Source organism: Solanum tuberosum, unplaced genomic scaffold (assembly GCF_000226075.1).
Source record: "Solanum tuberosum cultivar DM 1-3 516 R44 unplaced genomic scaffold, SolTub_3.0 scf00089, whole genome shotgun sequence".
Classification (NCBI taxonomy): Eukaryota; Viridiplantae; Streptophyta; class Magnoliopsida; order Solanales; family Solanaceae; genus Solanum; species Solanum tuberosum.
In genome coordinates, this window is record NW_006239012.1 from 1,278,469 (window position 1) to 1,293,527 (window position 15,059).

A 15,059-nucleotide genomic window follows, 5' to 3' on the forward strand; every position below is an offset into this window, starting at 1 on the left:
GGGTTGTGTAGAAAGTAATTGATGGGAATAATAGCAAGTAACAATTTAACTTGTTTTAACTCAATATAAGACGAAACTAGGGTGTTAGTGTTCCCCGTGAATCCTTAGCACAATAGAACCTTATAGTCAAAACCTTGTCTAGTGTGTAGCATGCAAGATCAGTAAGTTATTTATCTTCTAAGTGGATGGATGCCTAAGTAGATGAATTTTACCACACAACTTGGTCACTCTACGGACTACGGGTGTATGCTTTACTAATCCTTATCGTTGATCCCAAATTAGTTATCCCTGGGTAAGTTCAAGCATTTAGATGAGGGTTGATAGCCTCAAATCTTCATTGTGTAATCCTTTTTTTCATTCGTTAATCCCTTGGTCAGATAAGTAGGAATAAAGCGAGTTCTAACGTAGGCCTCCATTATAAATCAATCAAAGTGAAGAGAAAAATAATACATACATGTACACCATTCAAGAATTACTATTTATTAGATTTACATCGGTAATTCATCTTGGTTCCCATAACTCTAGTTGTGGATTTAGCTACTCATAATTGTTTGATCACAATTTATAATAATTTGGTTCAAAGAAATCATTAACTTACAATATGAATGTTGAAAATTCAAAATCTTGAATTAAATTGCAAAGTCAAAAATCAAAGATCAATGTGTAATTAAAACCCCAAGAATTCAAGAATGAAAGTAAAAGAAACAAGCCACAATTTCTAGGAGTTCAGCAGAGGCAGAGCAGAGGGCTATGGCATCTTCAGTTGCAGAAGTGATATGGATGACAGGGTTGTTCAAGGAGCTTAAAGTTCATATTTCCATATTTTCTGACAGCAAATCAGCTCTACAAATAGTTGTTAATCATGTGCTTCATGAAAGGACTAATTAAGCATATAGATATAGTTGTATTCTGTTACAAGTAAAGAAAATATCTTCTCTCTAAATTTCTCTGCATTGTTAACATGATGATTCATACAATTTCAGTAACTTGACAAACTATTCTCTAAAAATACCTACCTTATTTCAAAATTATATTACAATAATAACAAGAGGATCAAACTAGTAATATGAAACTGGGAGAAGAACAGCCAGGCCAATAGAGATCCCAAATAGAAGAACTAATAAGCCAGTGAAATTGATTATGAGTGCTTCTTGGCCCTTTTGAAGTCCTAAAGCCATGAATTTCTCAATCAAACCAGTCTCTGTGCTAACTATTGCCATGAAAAAAATTGTAATTCCATAGAGAACATGCCATGGAGCCAACCTTGCCCTTCTCCAATTTTGTGCCCCAGGGAAGAAAAATAACAAGAATGAAACAAAGTACTGTAAAAAAAAAATTAAGATTTTTGTTAGGACATTATTTTTTTTCTAATTGAATATTAATGATACATTATAAATCAAGTCATCTTTGATAGATCTTATCTTAACCACATGCATGATGAGATGAAGATGAAATAAGCGTAAAAACATTAGAAATTAATGCATGTTTAATTAAGTCTGTCTTAGAGTTGAGTTAATTAAGTTATTACTCTCTCCGTCCACTTTTAATTGTCATGTTGCGTTTTTCAAAAGTCAATTTAACTAATTTTCAAAATTAATTAGATTACATTAATTCGATATTTTAAATAAAAAAATTAGATATTCAAAAACTATACAAAAAGTACTATAAGTTGCAGTTTTTTGCATATCAACACGTTGAAAAAATGCATCGTAAAATTTCTTATAGTTTGACTCTAAAAAAAGAAACTATGACAATTAAAAGTGGACAGAGAAGTATTTGATAATGGGATAAGACACAAGTAACCCCATAGACTATGACTGAAATCTCATAGACACATGCACTTTAACTAAAATTACTCCGAACTCATTTATTTTTTTGTAATTTTGTACACCTTTTCGCCTACGTGGCACGCCCGTGACTCCGCATAGTTGAGGTGTGTGAGAGATGTTAGGATGCCCCGTAAGCCCAAAAAATGTACAAAATTACATCAACAAAAAAATGAGTTCGAGAGGTAATAGGACCTTAATTAGTTTAGTTAAGGTATGTAAATGAAATTTCAGTCATATCCCTTTGATAATTAATCACAATATACAATTCATATGTGCACCAAAGAAACCACCTGAGTTATCCATTTCAAATTATGAAATTTAATTTATTAGATATTATATTAATATTTGACTCATTTCTTACCAGCAAGGCATAGAAGCTAACTGTGGAAATGCCAATCCAGGAATGCAAGGTAAGAAGGTCAACTTTTGCAGTATCATGCTGAAATTTGAAAATAGCAAATAGGCCAACAATGCTAGAACCAAGACCAATCAAATGTAGAAACATGTGAAAGTATTTTCTTGTCCTCCTCCTTGCTGGGATAGTGGTAAATGTCATTATAGCTGTAATAAAAGCACATTCATATAGTATAATTTAGTCTAAACCTATTGAAATTTTATTTTTATATCTTAAAACCAATTTTGTTGGAAGTTAACAAGGGTAAGGGATTAATTAGAGTGCATGAAAACATAATGCATGAGTAACAAGAAGTTATATTTTGTATAACAAAATAAAAACTACATACCTTCTCCGGAAACTAGGACAAATCCAATGACCATAAAGAATGGATGAAGCTGCGCGCATGCATGCAGACGGAGTAAATTAGTTATTTGAATGCTGAAAATATTTTATATAACAGGTTATTGACAATTCTCATAGTATTCAGCTCAAGAAAAATATATCCAAATGTTTATTATTTATTTTTGCCCCACTATTGTGTGGGACTATACTCAGTATTGTACGTCTTTCTCTAAATCTTTGTTTATAAAAATTGGCTAGCTACACAAAAGAGGTGGCCCTGAAAAAATAAAATAAAACGACACAAAACTTCAATAGATAAGAAGTTATTTCATCCTTGTCAATTCAAGTGTCTCTAATTTCCTTGAACTCTTAATTCTTCTTTTTATGGTAGAGACTAGAGAACATGAATTCAACCTGCATTTAGACTCGTTGAGCACTAAAACTCAACAAAAGCAGCTGACAAATTCACGTCCAACTGTTTCAAAAAGCTTTCCACATTCTATTATTATAAGTACAATACTAGAAACTATATTTAATCTATTTCATCTTATATGTGACCACACTTTCGACTGGAAAACGAAGACGTTTTCTAGTCCCCTGAGCGGGGGCATGACGAAACAAGGGAATGAAAGGCCTTTGCGTTATATGCTCTTTAACCGTTCTTCACAATGATGACTATGTTGTCTTGGAGAGCTTTGAAAATTGCTCCTCCACGAAGACTTCTCTTTATGAAATTAGCAACGGAATTTGTCGGTAATTCCCATCTAATCCATCGCTAAAATGCTCCTAGCTTGTTGAATTTTTTATAATCCATAGCTAAATGAGATTAGTATGAGATTTTTACTGTTTAGCTACAAAAATTTGTCGGTCACTAATTTCTCATTGTCTTATAGTGAGCTTGGTCATCACTCTTTTTATATTTTAGAAGCTTTTTAACTCTTAAATTTCTATTTTATCCACGCACGTCGACACTTTTAAGTTTTATGGTACAAAAATTTCATGGAATATGTAAGATAACAAGTTCAACGAGTACATTGTACTATGTGATGAAAGCCTTTTCTTTTTACTTAAAATTGCGTTCCATATAATAAAAAGAAATAAAGAATTGAAGGGAATAATCCCAAAAATTTAAGGAATGCAATATATATACTCCCTCCGCCCCAATTTAATAGTCATAATTTGACTACGCATGAAGTGTAAGAAATAAAGAAAGAATTTTTGAATTTTGTGATAGTAAATAAATTGAAATAAAGAGAATAATAAATGAGCGGACACTTACATTGAAAAGCTTCATCTTATTGGTTGAAGTGAAAGAAAGTCCCTCTCTGAAGTGTAGCAGCCAAACCAAGAGTAAGGTTGTGATTGCTATGAACAACAAATGTGCAAAGACGGTCAAAAGCGAGGACACTGGCACCCCTGCCGTTCGATAGCTTGTACGGCTCCTATTATTTGCCTTCTCCATCGATCTCCACTCAAATGTTTTAATGGACACACACAAATTAGAGAAAGAATAATTGATTATTATACGTATACTACATGATATGGTTAAATAAGTCCTTTTATAGAGGTTACCTTAGGCTAATTACAAAATCTCATAAATTATATTTGTCCCTTTATTTGTTTCTTTCTACTTAAACAATTAACAACACATATTTATCCAATGCGTATTCAAAAAGTAGCGATTGTGAAATTTTCTGGGTATTTCAATAATATATTTAATGAAATCTCACCTGCTTTCTTTGGACATGTTCAAATTAAGGCTCATATGTCCCAATTGGTAATTGATGCCATATGCTAAAAGTTAAACGGTTGGTTGGTAACTACGATTAAGTAATATCCGTCAGGCCGGTCATTCATATAAATTTTGAACAATATATGTTATTGACTTTTTCCAACGTCTATTAACAATGGTCCCATTGTCTATTTGTGATTTTTTATGTTAATTTTGGTTAGACTCATTCTTTTTGTACCAATTCAATTCTTCTTCTTTCTTTTTAAACGTTTATGCTTAAAAATATTTTGAAACTTATTCATATCATTTGATGCACTTGTTGGTATGATTTGAGACTTGTTCGTATAATTTGAGTTTGAATATGAGGGACTAAGATGAATCACGGCATAACTGAATCGAGTTGAGAATTTTTGAAACACTATAAGCCAGCACAGACCGAGTGCTGGCGACAGTGTGATCAACACTAGCCGAGTGCAGATAGTGTGGCCAACATGGTTTCAGTGCCATCAACATAGCTAAGGTCCGTTCGAGTATTTAAAGACTTGGGGAGTTTGATTTGAGAGGCTTCAAATATCGTTTTCATCTACAAATTTGATATGAAATTGAGAAATTTAGCATAAATCCTAAAATCATTAAATTAATTATATAATCACTTAAATGAGCTCAAAATGGAAATTTAAGCATAGATTTAAAATTTAGCATCCATATAATTGGTTCGGATTTTTACTTGTTCACCTATTGACTTTTGAATTGATTGAGAGTTGACATTGACTTTGAAGTTGTCACAATCCAAAGGACACCCTAGACGTGACATGGTGTATAAGACCTCGAAAGGGCCTACACAAGCCACTTGACATACATAAACACAACATAATAGAGAAAAATAAGAAATCTCATAAGAAGTAAAGAGTTCGACATAAGCTGAAGTACATCAAAGTCTAGACAAGCCATTTATTACATCAAAAGAGTGGTTGGGATGTAATCCGTACACCACATACAATGTATGAAACTAAAAACATAAGAAAAATAAATAAATGGGACATTGTCCTCGAATTATGAGGACTCACCAACTCTTCAAAATCTCTAAGTGCTCACTATAACCACGAACGGAGGGAGAAGAGTCGTCAAACCCTACATTAATGAAACAATGTAGGCACAAATATGTATTAGTATATGAAATGTACTAAGTATTAGGGAAATGCAATAAAACATGAGACATGATCATAAAGGGACATAATGAAAGATATGATATGTATGACCAAGCTAACATAGTAATTTTTTTTAATATATAGAATCATAATCATAAATATGGTCAATGCATCTTGAAATCATAAGCTTCATAAAATATTTGAAAGCAACTTAGTTCATTTTGTGGGATATTTACCATTAACCAACATAGACATGTGAGCTATAACATGGAATTTGGTGTCTTGCTCCCACACCGAAAAGAAATGTCATTGCTTGCCAAGGCAACAACCTTAAACTTCTAGCTTAGGTGGATTAACATCTGTCACCAGGGGCAGATCCACGTAGATGGTTTTGGGTGCTCGAGCACCCATTGACTCCGACAAATTTTTTGTATATATATATAAAATATGAAAAATACGGATATTACATATAAATAAGCACCCATTGGACAAAAGCACTCGTGGGTGCTCTGGTTTTCTTTCTTTTTTATTTTTAACTTTTCCTATGTGATTTAATTTTCTAACTTATTCTATTTTTTAAAACCTTTTTCACTATCGTGCTTTTGCGATTTTTTCTTTAACAAAACCACAAACCCCCTCCTTCTTCTTCTTGTTTCAAAGAGAAAGTAGAAAGCCAAACAACAAACTTCAAGATTTTTTCTTTTCAAAATCAATATACAAAAGCAAGGTAATAAGATTTGATGTTTGATTTAAGATAGATAATGAAAAAAAGAGTTTGGGGGATTAGGTTTGGAAATTTTCATTGCTTATGAGTTATGACTAGTACTCTTAATTAATTCTTAAAATAGATTCCACATACTTTTTTTGTTAATTGATAAATAGGTTTAGAGTCTCACATATTTAGTGCAATGTGATTAAAAATATATATTTTTTGAAATAATTTTTTTCTTACCAAGTTACTTAAATCAAAAATTAAATTTTAGGATGTATACAGATTGTGCAATTGAAAATTTTGTGCTCATTGACTCATATATTGGTATATTATTGTTTGTGGTGTTGAAAGATCAAATAGATATATTAATTGTTGTTTGGATTGTTGACAGAAAGTTATAGATTTCAATAAAAATTAATTGAATTGTATGAATTAATTATATGATAAAACTGAATTTTGTTTTGCAGGAATTTATCTTTGTAAATTGAGATGGATAAGTATGTCACAAGATCGAAAATTGGGCATCCAAGTTCTAGCTCTACTCATCCATCTACCGCTTCAACCATAGCTCCAAAAATTCAGAGGAAAACATTTATTTCAAATGTTAATTTAAAATCTCTTGAAGTTGATCGGGGATTAGAAAGCCCATTGCAAAATATAATCCTAATATACGTGGCGATATTAGGAGATATTATATTCTAAAAAAGCCTTGCCAACCTAAGGATCATAAATGTCATGCCCTGAGCCTACACCTTGGACGTGACCGACACTCGAGAACCATTGTTGTCCCCAAGCGAAACCTTGGTCTGGCTTAACTTTTAGCGGAAGACTTTACTCAACATTTAAAAGAACTCAAAAGATAACTTTACTTAATGTCTCAAAAGCAAACTCAGAATATTTAGAAATAAATATTCAAATTGGCATCAAGGGCAACTCAAGTTTAGAACATAACAACTGGAATGAACAAGACTCATGAATTAACATCTATCTATTTATGAAGCCTCTACTGATTGAGATGGACGTCGGGACAAGACCCACGACATCCTAATAACAAAATAAAATGACTAAAAGTAAACGAGGGATCCTCCAGAGGTAAGGATGCTCACCAACAACTCTGGAGGTCAACTCGATCAATGAAGCGCTGGATGTTGATCATGGTTATATGTATCTGCATCATAAAAGATGCACGCCAAATGGCATCCGTACATGTAATGTACGAGCATGTGAGGGGAAAACTAAAACATGACATAAGTTTGAACTGGAACTGAAGAAACACTTACCTCGTCTCTACTCAACTCAACTCATTTCAATATAAAGCAATAGGAATAGTGCAGTGTAAAGAAAAGTTCTAAAACAGTAGCTAACAACTCAATGTATTAGAAAATACAATATAAACTCTGTTTGTATGCAAAAATATAAAATAACTCTATTTGAGAGGTTCTCTAACTGATAATTATTCCTATGAGCTATGTGATGATACAACGTCTAGCTCACGCTGTCAGAATTGTCCTATACTTTCTCGGGTTATAGAACTCCTTAACTAAGTGGATCCACTAGTCTATGCTAAAAAGCAATAAGGAATCATCTAAAAAGTATGACCCTTTCTACCCACATTGGCTACATAGTTTATGGGACTGTGAGTTGTTAGAAATCTCCCCATATCGATGTTCAATACTACTCCCAAAATTAAACTTAGCTCATTATGTTTCTTTAAAAAAAACATTACCTTTTCCTCAAATTTGAGATTATTACTCAAAAAGGTTTTTTCTAAAAAGAGATAGTACTTTAAACTTCTCATGAACTCCTTTGGAAATCGGTATTCCCCGTTTCTTTAATGTAAAAATATTTCTCTTGGGATACTTAGTTCTCATATATCATTTTAAAGAAAATGAACTCAGCCCTTACTCTTCCTCAACTCAATGTTCAAGTCTTAAAACAAGTTAAATTTTTTTTTGTAAATAGACTTCATAAAATGACTCGAATAACTCTCAAGACTTGACTCTTAACTCTACCTTGAATTTGAATTATGAATTCAAGGTTATGATTCATGTTGTGAATGATTTCTAGATGTTTAGAAGTAGTTTAGAGTAGTTAGAATCAATATGGAGTGAAGGTGCACTTTAAGAGAACTTAGACGGGCTAAACGACGGAAAAAGGATGGGGGCATGCGACCCTAGTGCACTGCCTACGCGAGCCCCTAAAGTTTAGAAGCCCATTTCTGGCGCACTGCTGGGGCACCGCCCCAGCCCCTGCCCAGGCAATTCCGACAAATTTTTTGACTCATTTTCTGACCTTAATTCAACTAGAATCTATTCTTTTTCTCAATTTCTCCTTATATTCAATTACCCAATACAAGTACACAAGAATTTACTCAAAAAAACTCGTAAACTCGTTACGATTATTTCAAGAACTCATCAAACCCATCCTAATTCAAGAGTGAAAGCAAAACTTCATGAACACTAATCAAGAATTCTAATCCTTCAACTTTGAGAATGAAATTGCGCTAAAATAACATGATTGGCATGTGGGTCAATAAACCCAACATTAACTCACATACCTCTTAGGGATTAAACCCTTGGTGAAATCCGCAACAAAACTCGAGAACCTTGACGAACGCCTTGAACTTTTCTCCTCTTCTCCTTTTCTCCTCTTCTCCTCTTCTTGAACTCCTCTCAAAACCCTAAGCCTAAATTGATTTGGGAAAACTGAACCAAATCAGTTTAGACCCCTAATTATTTACTAAAAACGCTTAAATTTGAAAGGGTAAGGAAAAGACCAAAATACCCCTCATATTTTCGAGTAACTTTCCTTAAATGGACAGCCTAACTTCAAACGGGCATATCTCCCTCATACGAGCTCGAAAATTAGCAAACTCAGTGGCGTTGGAAAGAGGATTTCAAGACCTTTCATTTGAAATCTTTTGAGCCACCTAACTCATCCAGTACTGAAAGTTATGGTCATTTGAAGTTGACCCAAAACTCCTAACTCATGCATAGCTTGCAAAATTTCAGATTTTTCTATTTCCAATTTTGTTCTTTCTATTTTTAGCTCTTTCAAATACCGAGGTGTTACAATATCTCCTCCTTGGGAAAATTCATCCTCAAATGAGATTACTCTAAGTAGACTAAGGGTGGAAGCATCTAACACCTTATTCAAACACTCAACGTGCAAATTAATACAACATTTAAATTTTGAACAATAAATGTTATTGACCTTTTCCAACGTCTATTAACCATGGTCCCATTGTCTATTTGTGATTTTTATGCTAATTTTGATTAGACTCATTCTTTTTGTAACAATTCAATTCTTTATTTCTTTGTTTTTTAAATGTTTATTCTTAAAAATATGTTTTGAAACTTATTCATATCATTTGACACACTTGTTGGTATGATTTGAGACTTGTTCGTATAATTTGAGTTGGAATACGAGGGACTAAGATGAATCACGGCATAATTGAATCAAGTAGAGAATTTTTGTAACACTATAACAATTAAAAGTGCAGCCAACTTAGACCGAGTGCTGGCGACAGTGTGGTCAACACTAGCCGAGTGCATATAGCGTGGCCAATACGGTTTCAGTGTCATCAACATAGCTAAGGTCCGTTCGAGTATTTAATGACCTACTGAGCTTGGTTTGATAGGCTTCAAATATCGTTTTTATCTACAAATTTGGACATGAAATTGAGAAATTTAGCATAAATCCTAAAATCATTAAATTAATTATATAATCACCTAAATGAGCTCAAAATGGCAATTTAAGCATAGATTTAAAATTCGGCATCCATATTTTAAAGATCCTCAAACGGTGCCATCCTAATGCTAGAATGATAGCTATTATTATAAGAAAACTCAATCAAAGACTAGTGACCATCTCAATTTCATTTGAAGTCAATTACACAAGTTCTCAACATATCTTCTAAGGTCTGAATAGTATGTTCGGCTTGTCCATTGGTCTGAGGATGAATAGCCGTGTTAAATTTCACTTAAGTACCAAGACCTTTCTGAAATGACTTCTGAAACTGAGATGTAAACTGCCTACCACGATTTAAATACAGATGAACTCTAAAAAAGAAATTATATTTTTCTAAAAAAATCCATGTTCGTCCCTAAATTTTTTAAATGAAAACTAATGGATGGACGTTGTATACACATAAATTTTATTGGATTAATTCATACAACATTTAAATTAAATCCATGTGTATTTGGATTGAATGAATAATTTGGGCTTTACAAATGATTAGTCCACTTTATTGAGTTCAAGTCCAAGGTCCATTCTACCTTGAAGCCAAAACCCACGTCACGTGTCACAATGACTAGGCATCCAAGACCAACAAGGTGATGCCACATGTCCAAATGAGGTGGTAGTCCCAGTCAAATTCAAGAACCAATCAGAATCCGCCAAGTGTCAAAATGACATCCTTTTGTCAATCATAAGCAACCTTTTCCACCCCCTACAACTATAAATAGGGGTTAGACATGACATTCTAAGGGGCATTCTGAAAACTCTTCAACAAGTGTTTTGCAAGGATTGGAGAAAACTACAACACCAACTACATAACTCTTTGAAGGAGTGGTCAACGAAGTTCTTCCCAGAGATCGACTTGAAATGGCAAAGCGCTTCCCAACGTTCTCGGAGATCAACCACATCTCAAAGAGGTCAAGATCATCGAACGATTTGAGAAGTACACTACTGAAGGCTCTTGAATCTTGGAGACGTTTAGGAGATAAGAATCAAGTGAACAACAAAATTATACTCACATGATTCATCAATAAAATCATATTTTTCTTTTATTTATTTTGTTTGCAAATAATTTTCAGCGTTTATAGAAATGTGTTGTGAACAAATTTGACACGCCCAGTGAGAACAATTCTTCTATTCATCTCTTTCTCTTGCAAATCAGAAATTACAAAGTAAACTACTGCAATGACCTTCAAAAAGAGTAGTAATATTTCATGCAAAGACTCTGCTGATATTGTATCTACTGATCTTAGACGTGTTTGCCCGGTTACTCGACGTAAGTTCAAGAACAGTGAGTTAGATGGATCTAAATACTTCACTTCTTTGAAGACGATAAAAAACAACTCTCATATGATGATCGTAACTGCAATACCCGAGGGCAATTTTGTATATGTGTTATTTGAAAAACTTTCTCAAATTGGCTCCAACGTTGGTGAATCTAACGATTTAATGGATTCTCCAACTTCAATGATTGTCAATGCCTTGATGGCTGACTCAACTGACATGGACGACAAGTTCGCAATGATGGAGCAAACCATTAAAGCCTTGAAGAAATCCGTTGATAACAAAATCTTCATATAGCTCAACTTATGAATAAGTTGGAGGCCTTCACTCCTAGATATTTAAGTCACGTCCCCACTTGTCCACCTTGTTTTGATCCACGAAACAAGGAAGTGGAGGATGTTGACATCAAATTTTGGCATGCTATTTTCAAAGTTAATTATTTTAAGTATTTTATTTGTTAAATAGTTCAAAATACAACTTTTACAATTTTAATGCAATTTATCGATAATTATTCATATTTTGGAAAATGGTAGGATTTATATCACTAAATTTTGATTATATTATTTTTTGTCACAATCAATTAAATATGTTGTGAATATTGTGTCAGTTTGATTAAATCATTTTTTTTCCTGTTAATTGCATATTTTACATGTCATTCATTTTATTCGTTATATTTATTTATATTCATTTTTTTGTTACTTTTATTAATATTCAATTTGATGTTTTTAGTACAGTGTAGAAATACATATAAATATGAATAAGAATTGCATACACAGATATTTATTAACTAGTGATTTTGACCCACGATTTTAAGATCATGGTATTGTACAAAGGTAATTTTTAAATTTCTTATTTAAATCATTGTTTGGTAACAAAGTCAAAGTGTGGTGAATAAATTTTAGAATTAGGGTTCAATTTTCATATATTTTTTCTATTGTTCATTATCATTCTCCGGCGATAAATTCGTCGGAGCTCAAACCAATCACCACCCAAAGAGACCTCACTGGTAGACTTTTGCTTCCTCATTGTTTAATTGTTCCCCATCTTCACCAAAGCCATACCCTGACCACTGGCCGGTGAACAACAAACAAACAACCAGCACACCAAAAATAACTTTGAAACCACCGAAAATCCTAGTCGTCGCCCTATTCCTCCTCCTCTCTCCACCAGAAACCCCAACCAGATCAAGAACACACACGAAACAATCCATTGTTCCACCACCGAGCTCGGAGAGACCCCAACCAAAACCCCCAAAACTCTGACCCAAATCAGAAACAAACAAGACCCCGACCACCGCCAGCTCTGGCAAACAACCGTAGCAACCCATCTGAGACGCCATCTCTGGAAAGCAAGTTTACCAGCTTGAAATCCAACTAACGCTCAGACCACGAGCTCCATCGTTGTTACTAGTGAGCTCCGATCAGATCGAGCTACAACTCCGGTAAATAAACAATTCCTCTTTCACTTCATTTCTCTTTTTCAGATCTGGCCGGAACAGTTCAAACTTCGACCATCTTTGATTCGTTCATTATTGTTGATTATTTTTAGTGTTGGAGTTGATTTGTTTGTTTTGAATATTTTTTCAGTGATGTTGGAATTATAAATCGCGTATGTACAAATAGGCTGCTCTTTCTTCTTTCTTAATTATTTTTATTTATTCCCTTAGATTCAATAGCTACAGTTGACTGTTGGTAGAACTATATGAATTACGTATATAAATTTGTTAGCTATAATAATACTTTGACTATTTTTTCACGTGATTTTCTAGATTTATTAAGATTGGGAGCATTCATTTTCTAAGAAGTTTTAGTGACGGATGTTGCTATGTTATTTTTATTTATTATTATCATTTTGTTATGTTGATTATCGTTTGGATGTTACATATTGTTTTTATCTTTTTTTAGTTTTACTTGATTTTATTAAGTTTAATTAGCCAATGAAAATATCTCTCCGTCGATTTTTGAGGCCTCCCAATCGTAAAAGACAAAAAATTAGTTTAAGTTTGTACAAATTGTATATTAAAATTGGCCAATGAAAAAAATCTCCCTGTCAATTTTCGAGGCCTCCCCATTGTAAAAGATATAAATTTAGTTTAAGTTTGCATAAATTGTTTGTTAAAATTGGTCGATGAAAAAATTACCGTCAATTTTCAAGGTCTCCTGTGTTCAAGACGGATTCTTATTTGATTCATTAATTGTTATTTATATCTATTTATGACTAACACTTTTATTAAGTGTCTTTACATGTACCTAGAGTTACTTCCCATTGAAGCTATTCGAATAAAGTTTGAACAATATTTTTTGATTCATTATTGTGTATATTATTAACGTTAGCAAAACTTAGGTTGTTTCTTATACTATTATTTTACTTTATGATTTGTGTATATTACATGTTTATTATACTTGTAATTTTTTTTTATCTCCTCCTTAGTTTGAAAAATGAATTCAGTCGAGACTCACAGTTGTGGATTTTGAAGGATGTATAACACCTTTCATTTAGAAATACTTGAACTCTTACCTATAATTTATTGGTTTCGTAGAAATATTTAATTAATTAATTAATTGATTTCTTAATTATCCTCAAAATTAGGTGGCGACTTCCCTTAAAATTTCTTTTTTATTTAAATTCTTTTAAAAATTAAATCTATTAGTTATTTTTTGTGAGTCACCGTGACGTTGCACCTTCGAGATGTCAATAGAATGACAAATCCGCTGGGGATATAGATATTCTAACCATTAAGTGTCATTTTTTCAAATTTATGGGATTTTTCTTATATTATGTTATCCATTATATCTTGTATATTTAGTTGATTATGTGTATGTTGTACTTATTATTCTTTCGTTATTTGTTTAATTATATGTATGTTGTCGATGCATCATGCCATATTATTCTGAGTTGGTTTATACCTTTATATTAATTGTTTGTACATGATGTTAAATTCATTACATATCTTTGATTTTATTTTTCTTATATTCCATAAGAAAATTGACATTTTTAAAGTTTTGGTGGTCTGCCCTTCAATGTGACTCATTGCTTCTTTTTCATTTAGTTATTTTTGTTTTTTTCTTTCAAAAAAAGAGATTTTTTGTTAATTTGGGTTGTCTGCCTTTCAATGTGTCTCGTTGGTTTCTTATTTTTATTAGTTTTTTCTCCTTTCAAAAAATTCATATGTTTCTCAAAAAATATTTTTATGTCATATCTGCACGAACTACGAAAACCTGATTCTCATCTCAATGAGATACGTAGGCAGCCCTTCTAGGGGTATTCTTTATTCAAAAGTTTTTTTTATTTTCTTATTCTTTGTAAAATGTTTAAAATCATTTTTTGATTTGGTTAGTGCCAACACAGTTAGATTGTGCGTATGAAAAAATAATTGATATAATGGAGAAATATTGACTTCTTGTTAAACCATAGATTCTTTTGGTACGTCGCATTCATAATTTTGTTACACTTGAAAATATTCTCTTGCATACCTTCAAGATTAGAACAAAATAAGATTCATTGTTTCCTGTGCAATGTGTGGTGAATTTTGAATTAAATTTAATTGTGTTGTGTTGTTGATCCAGATTTTGGCTTGAATGTTTATTGAGACGAAATTCTGAGTAATGTTTGATTTGAGAAATGATTGTAGGCCTTTTTTGACCTGTTTGTTCCTTTCAAAGCCTATCAAATGATATCAATCCTTAGCATGTTCCCACTTTGAGCCTTAAGCCTTTTATTTGGACAATCACATTTTTAGCTTATACCCTTTGTAGGTTTTTAACAGGAGAATAATAGATGTTTACTAAGAAAGAAAGAAAAGATAACAAGGTTAAGTTGCTTGTTTATTGAAATAACGGCTGCAATATAAATACATGAATTCATAACTTAAAAAGCT

The 15,059-nt window shown here is 32.6% G+C and overlaps 1 protein-coding gene across 1 annotated transcript; it reads right to left on the reverse strand.

Annotated features, from left to right (window-relative positions):
* Window positions 1–1,058: 1,058 nt before the first annotated feature.
* LOC107060542 (ascorbate-specific transmembrane electron transporter 2-like) lies at window positions 1,059–2,385 on the reverse strand. The gene is made up of 2 exons (XM_015308541.1): window positions 2,191–2,385; window positions 1,059–1,322 (listed from the first exon to the last, which is right to left on the reverse strand). Exons 1-2 carry the CDS (start codon window positions 2,383–2,385, stop codon window positions 1,059–1,061), a joined length of 459 nt encoding a protein of 152 aa, XP_015164027.1.
* Between the last annotated feature and the right edge of the window lie 12,674 nt (window positions 2,386–15,059).

Bases quoted from the DNA above. Each gene is read 5' to 3' on its own strand.
- LOC107060542 (XM_015308541.1), bottom strand. From the start codon at position 2,385: ATGACATTTACCACTATCCCAGCAAGGAGGAGGACAAGAAAATACTTT. The intron at 1,323-2,190 runs GTAAGAAATGAG...TTTTTTTTACAG, and splicing joins TTAGCTTCTATGCCTTGCTG to TACTTTGTTTCATTCTTGTT.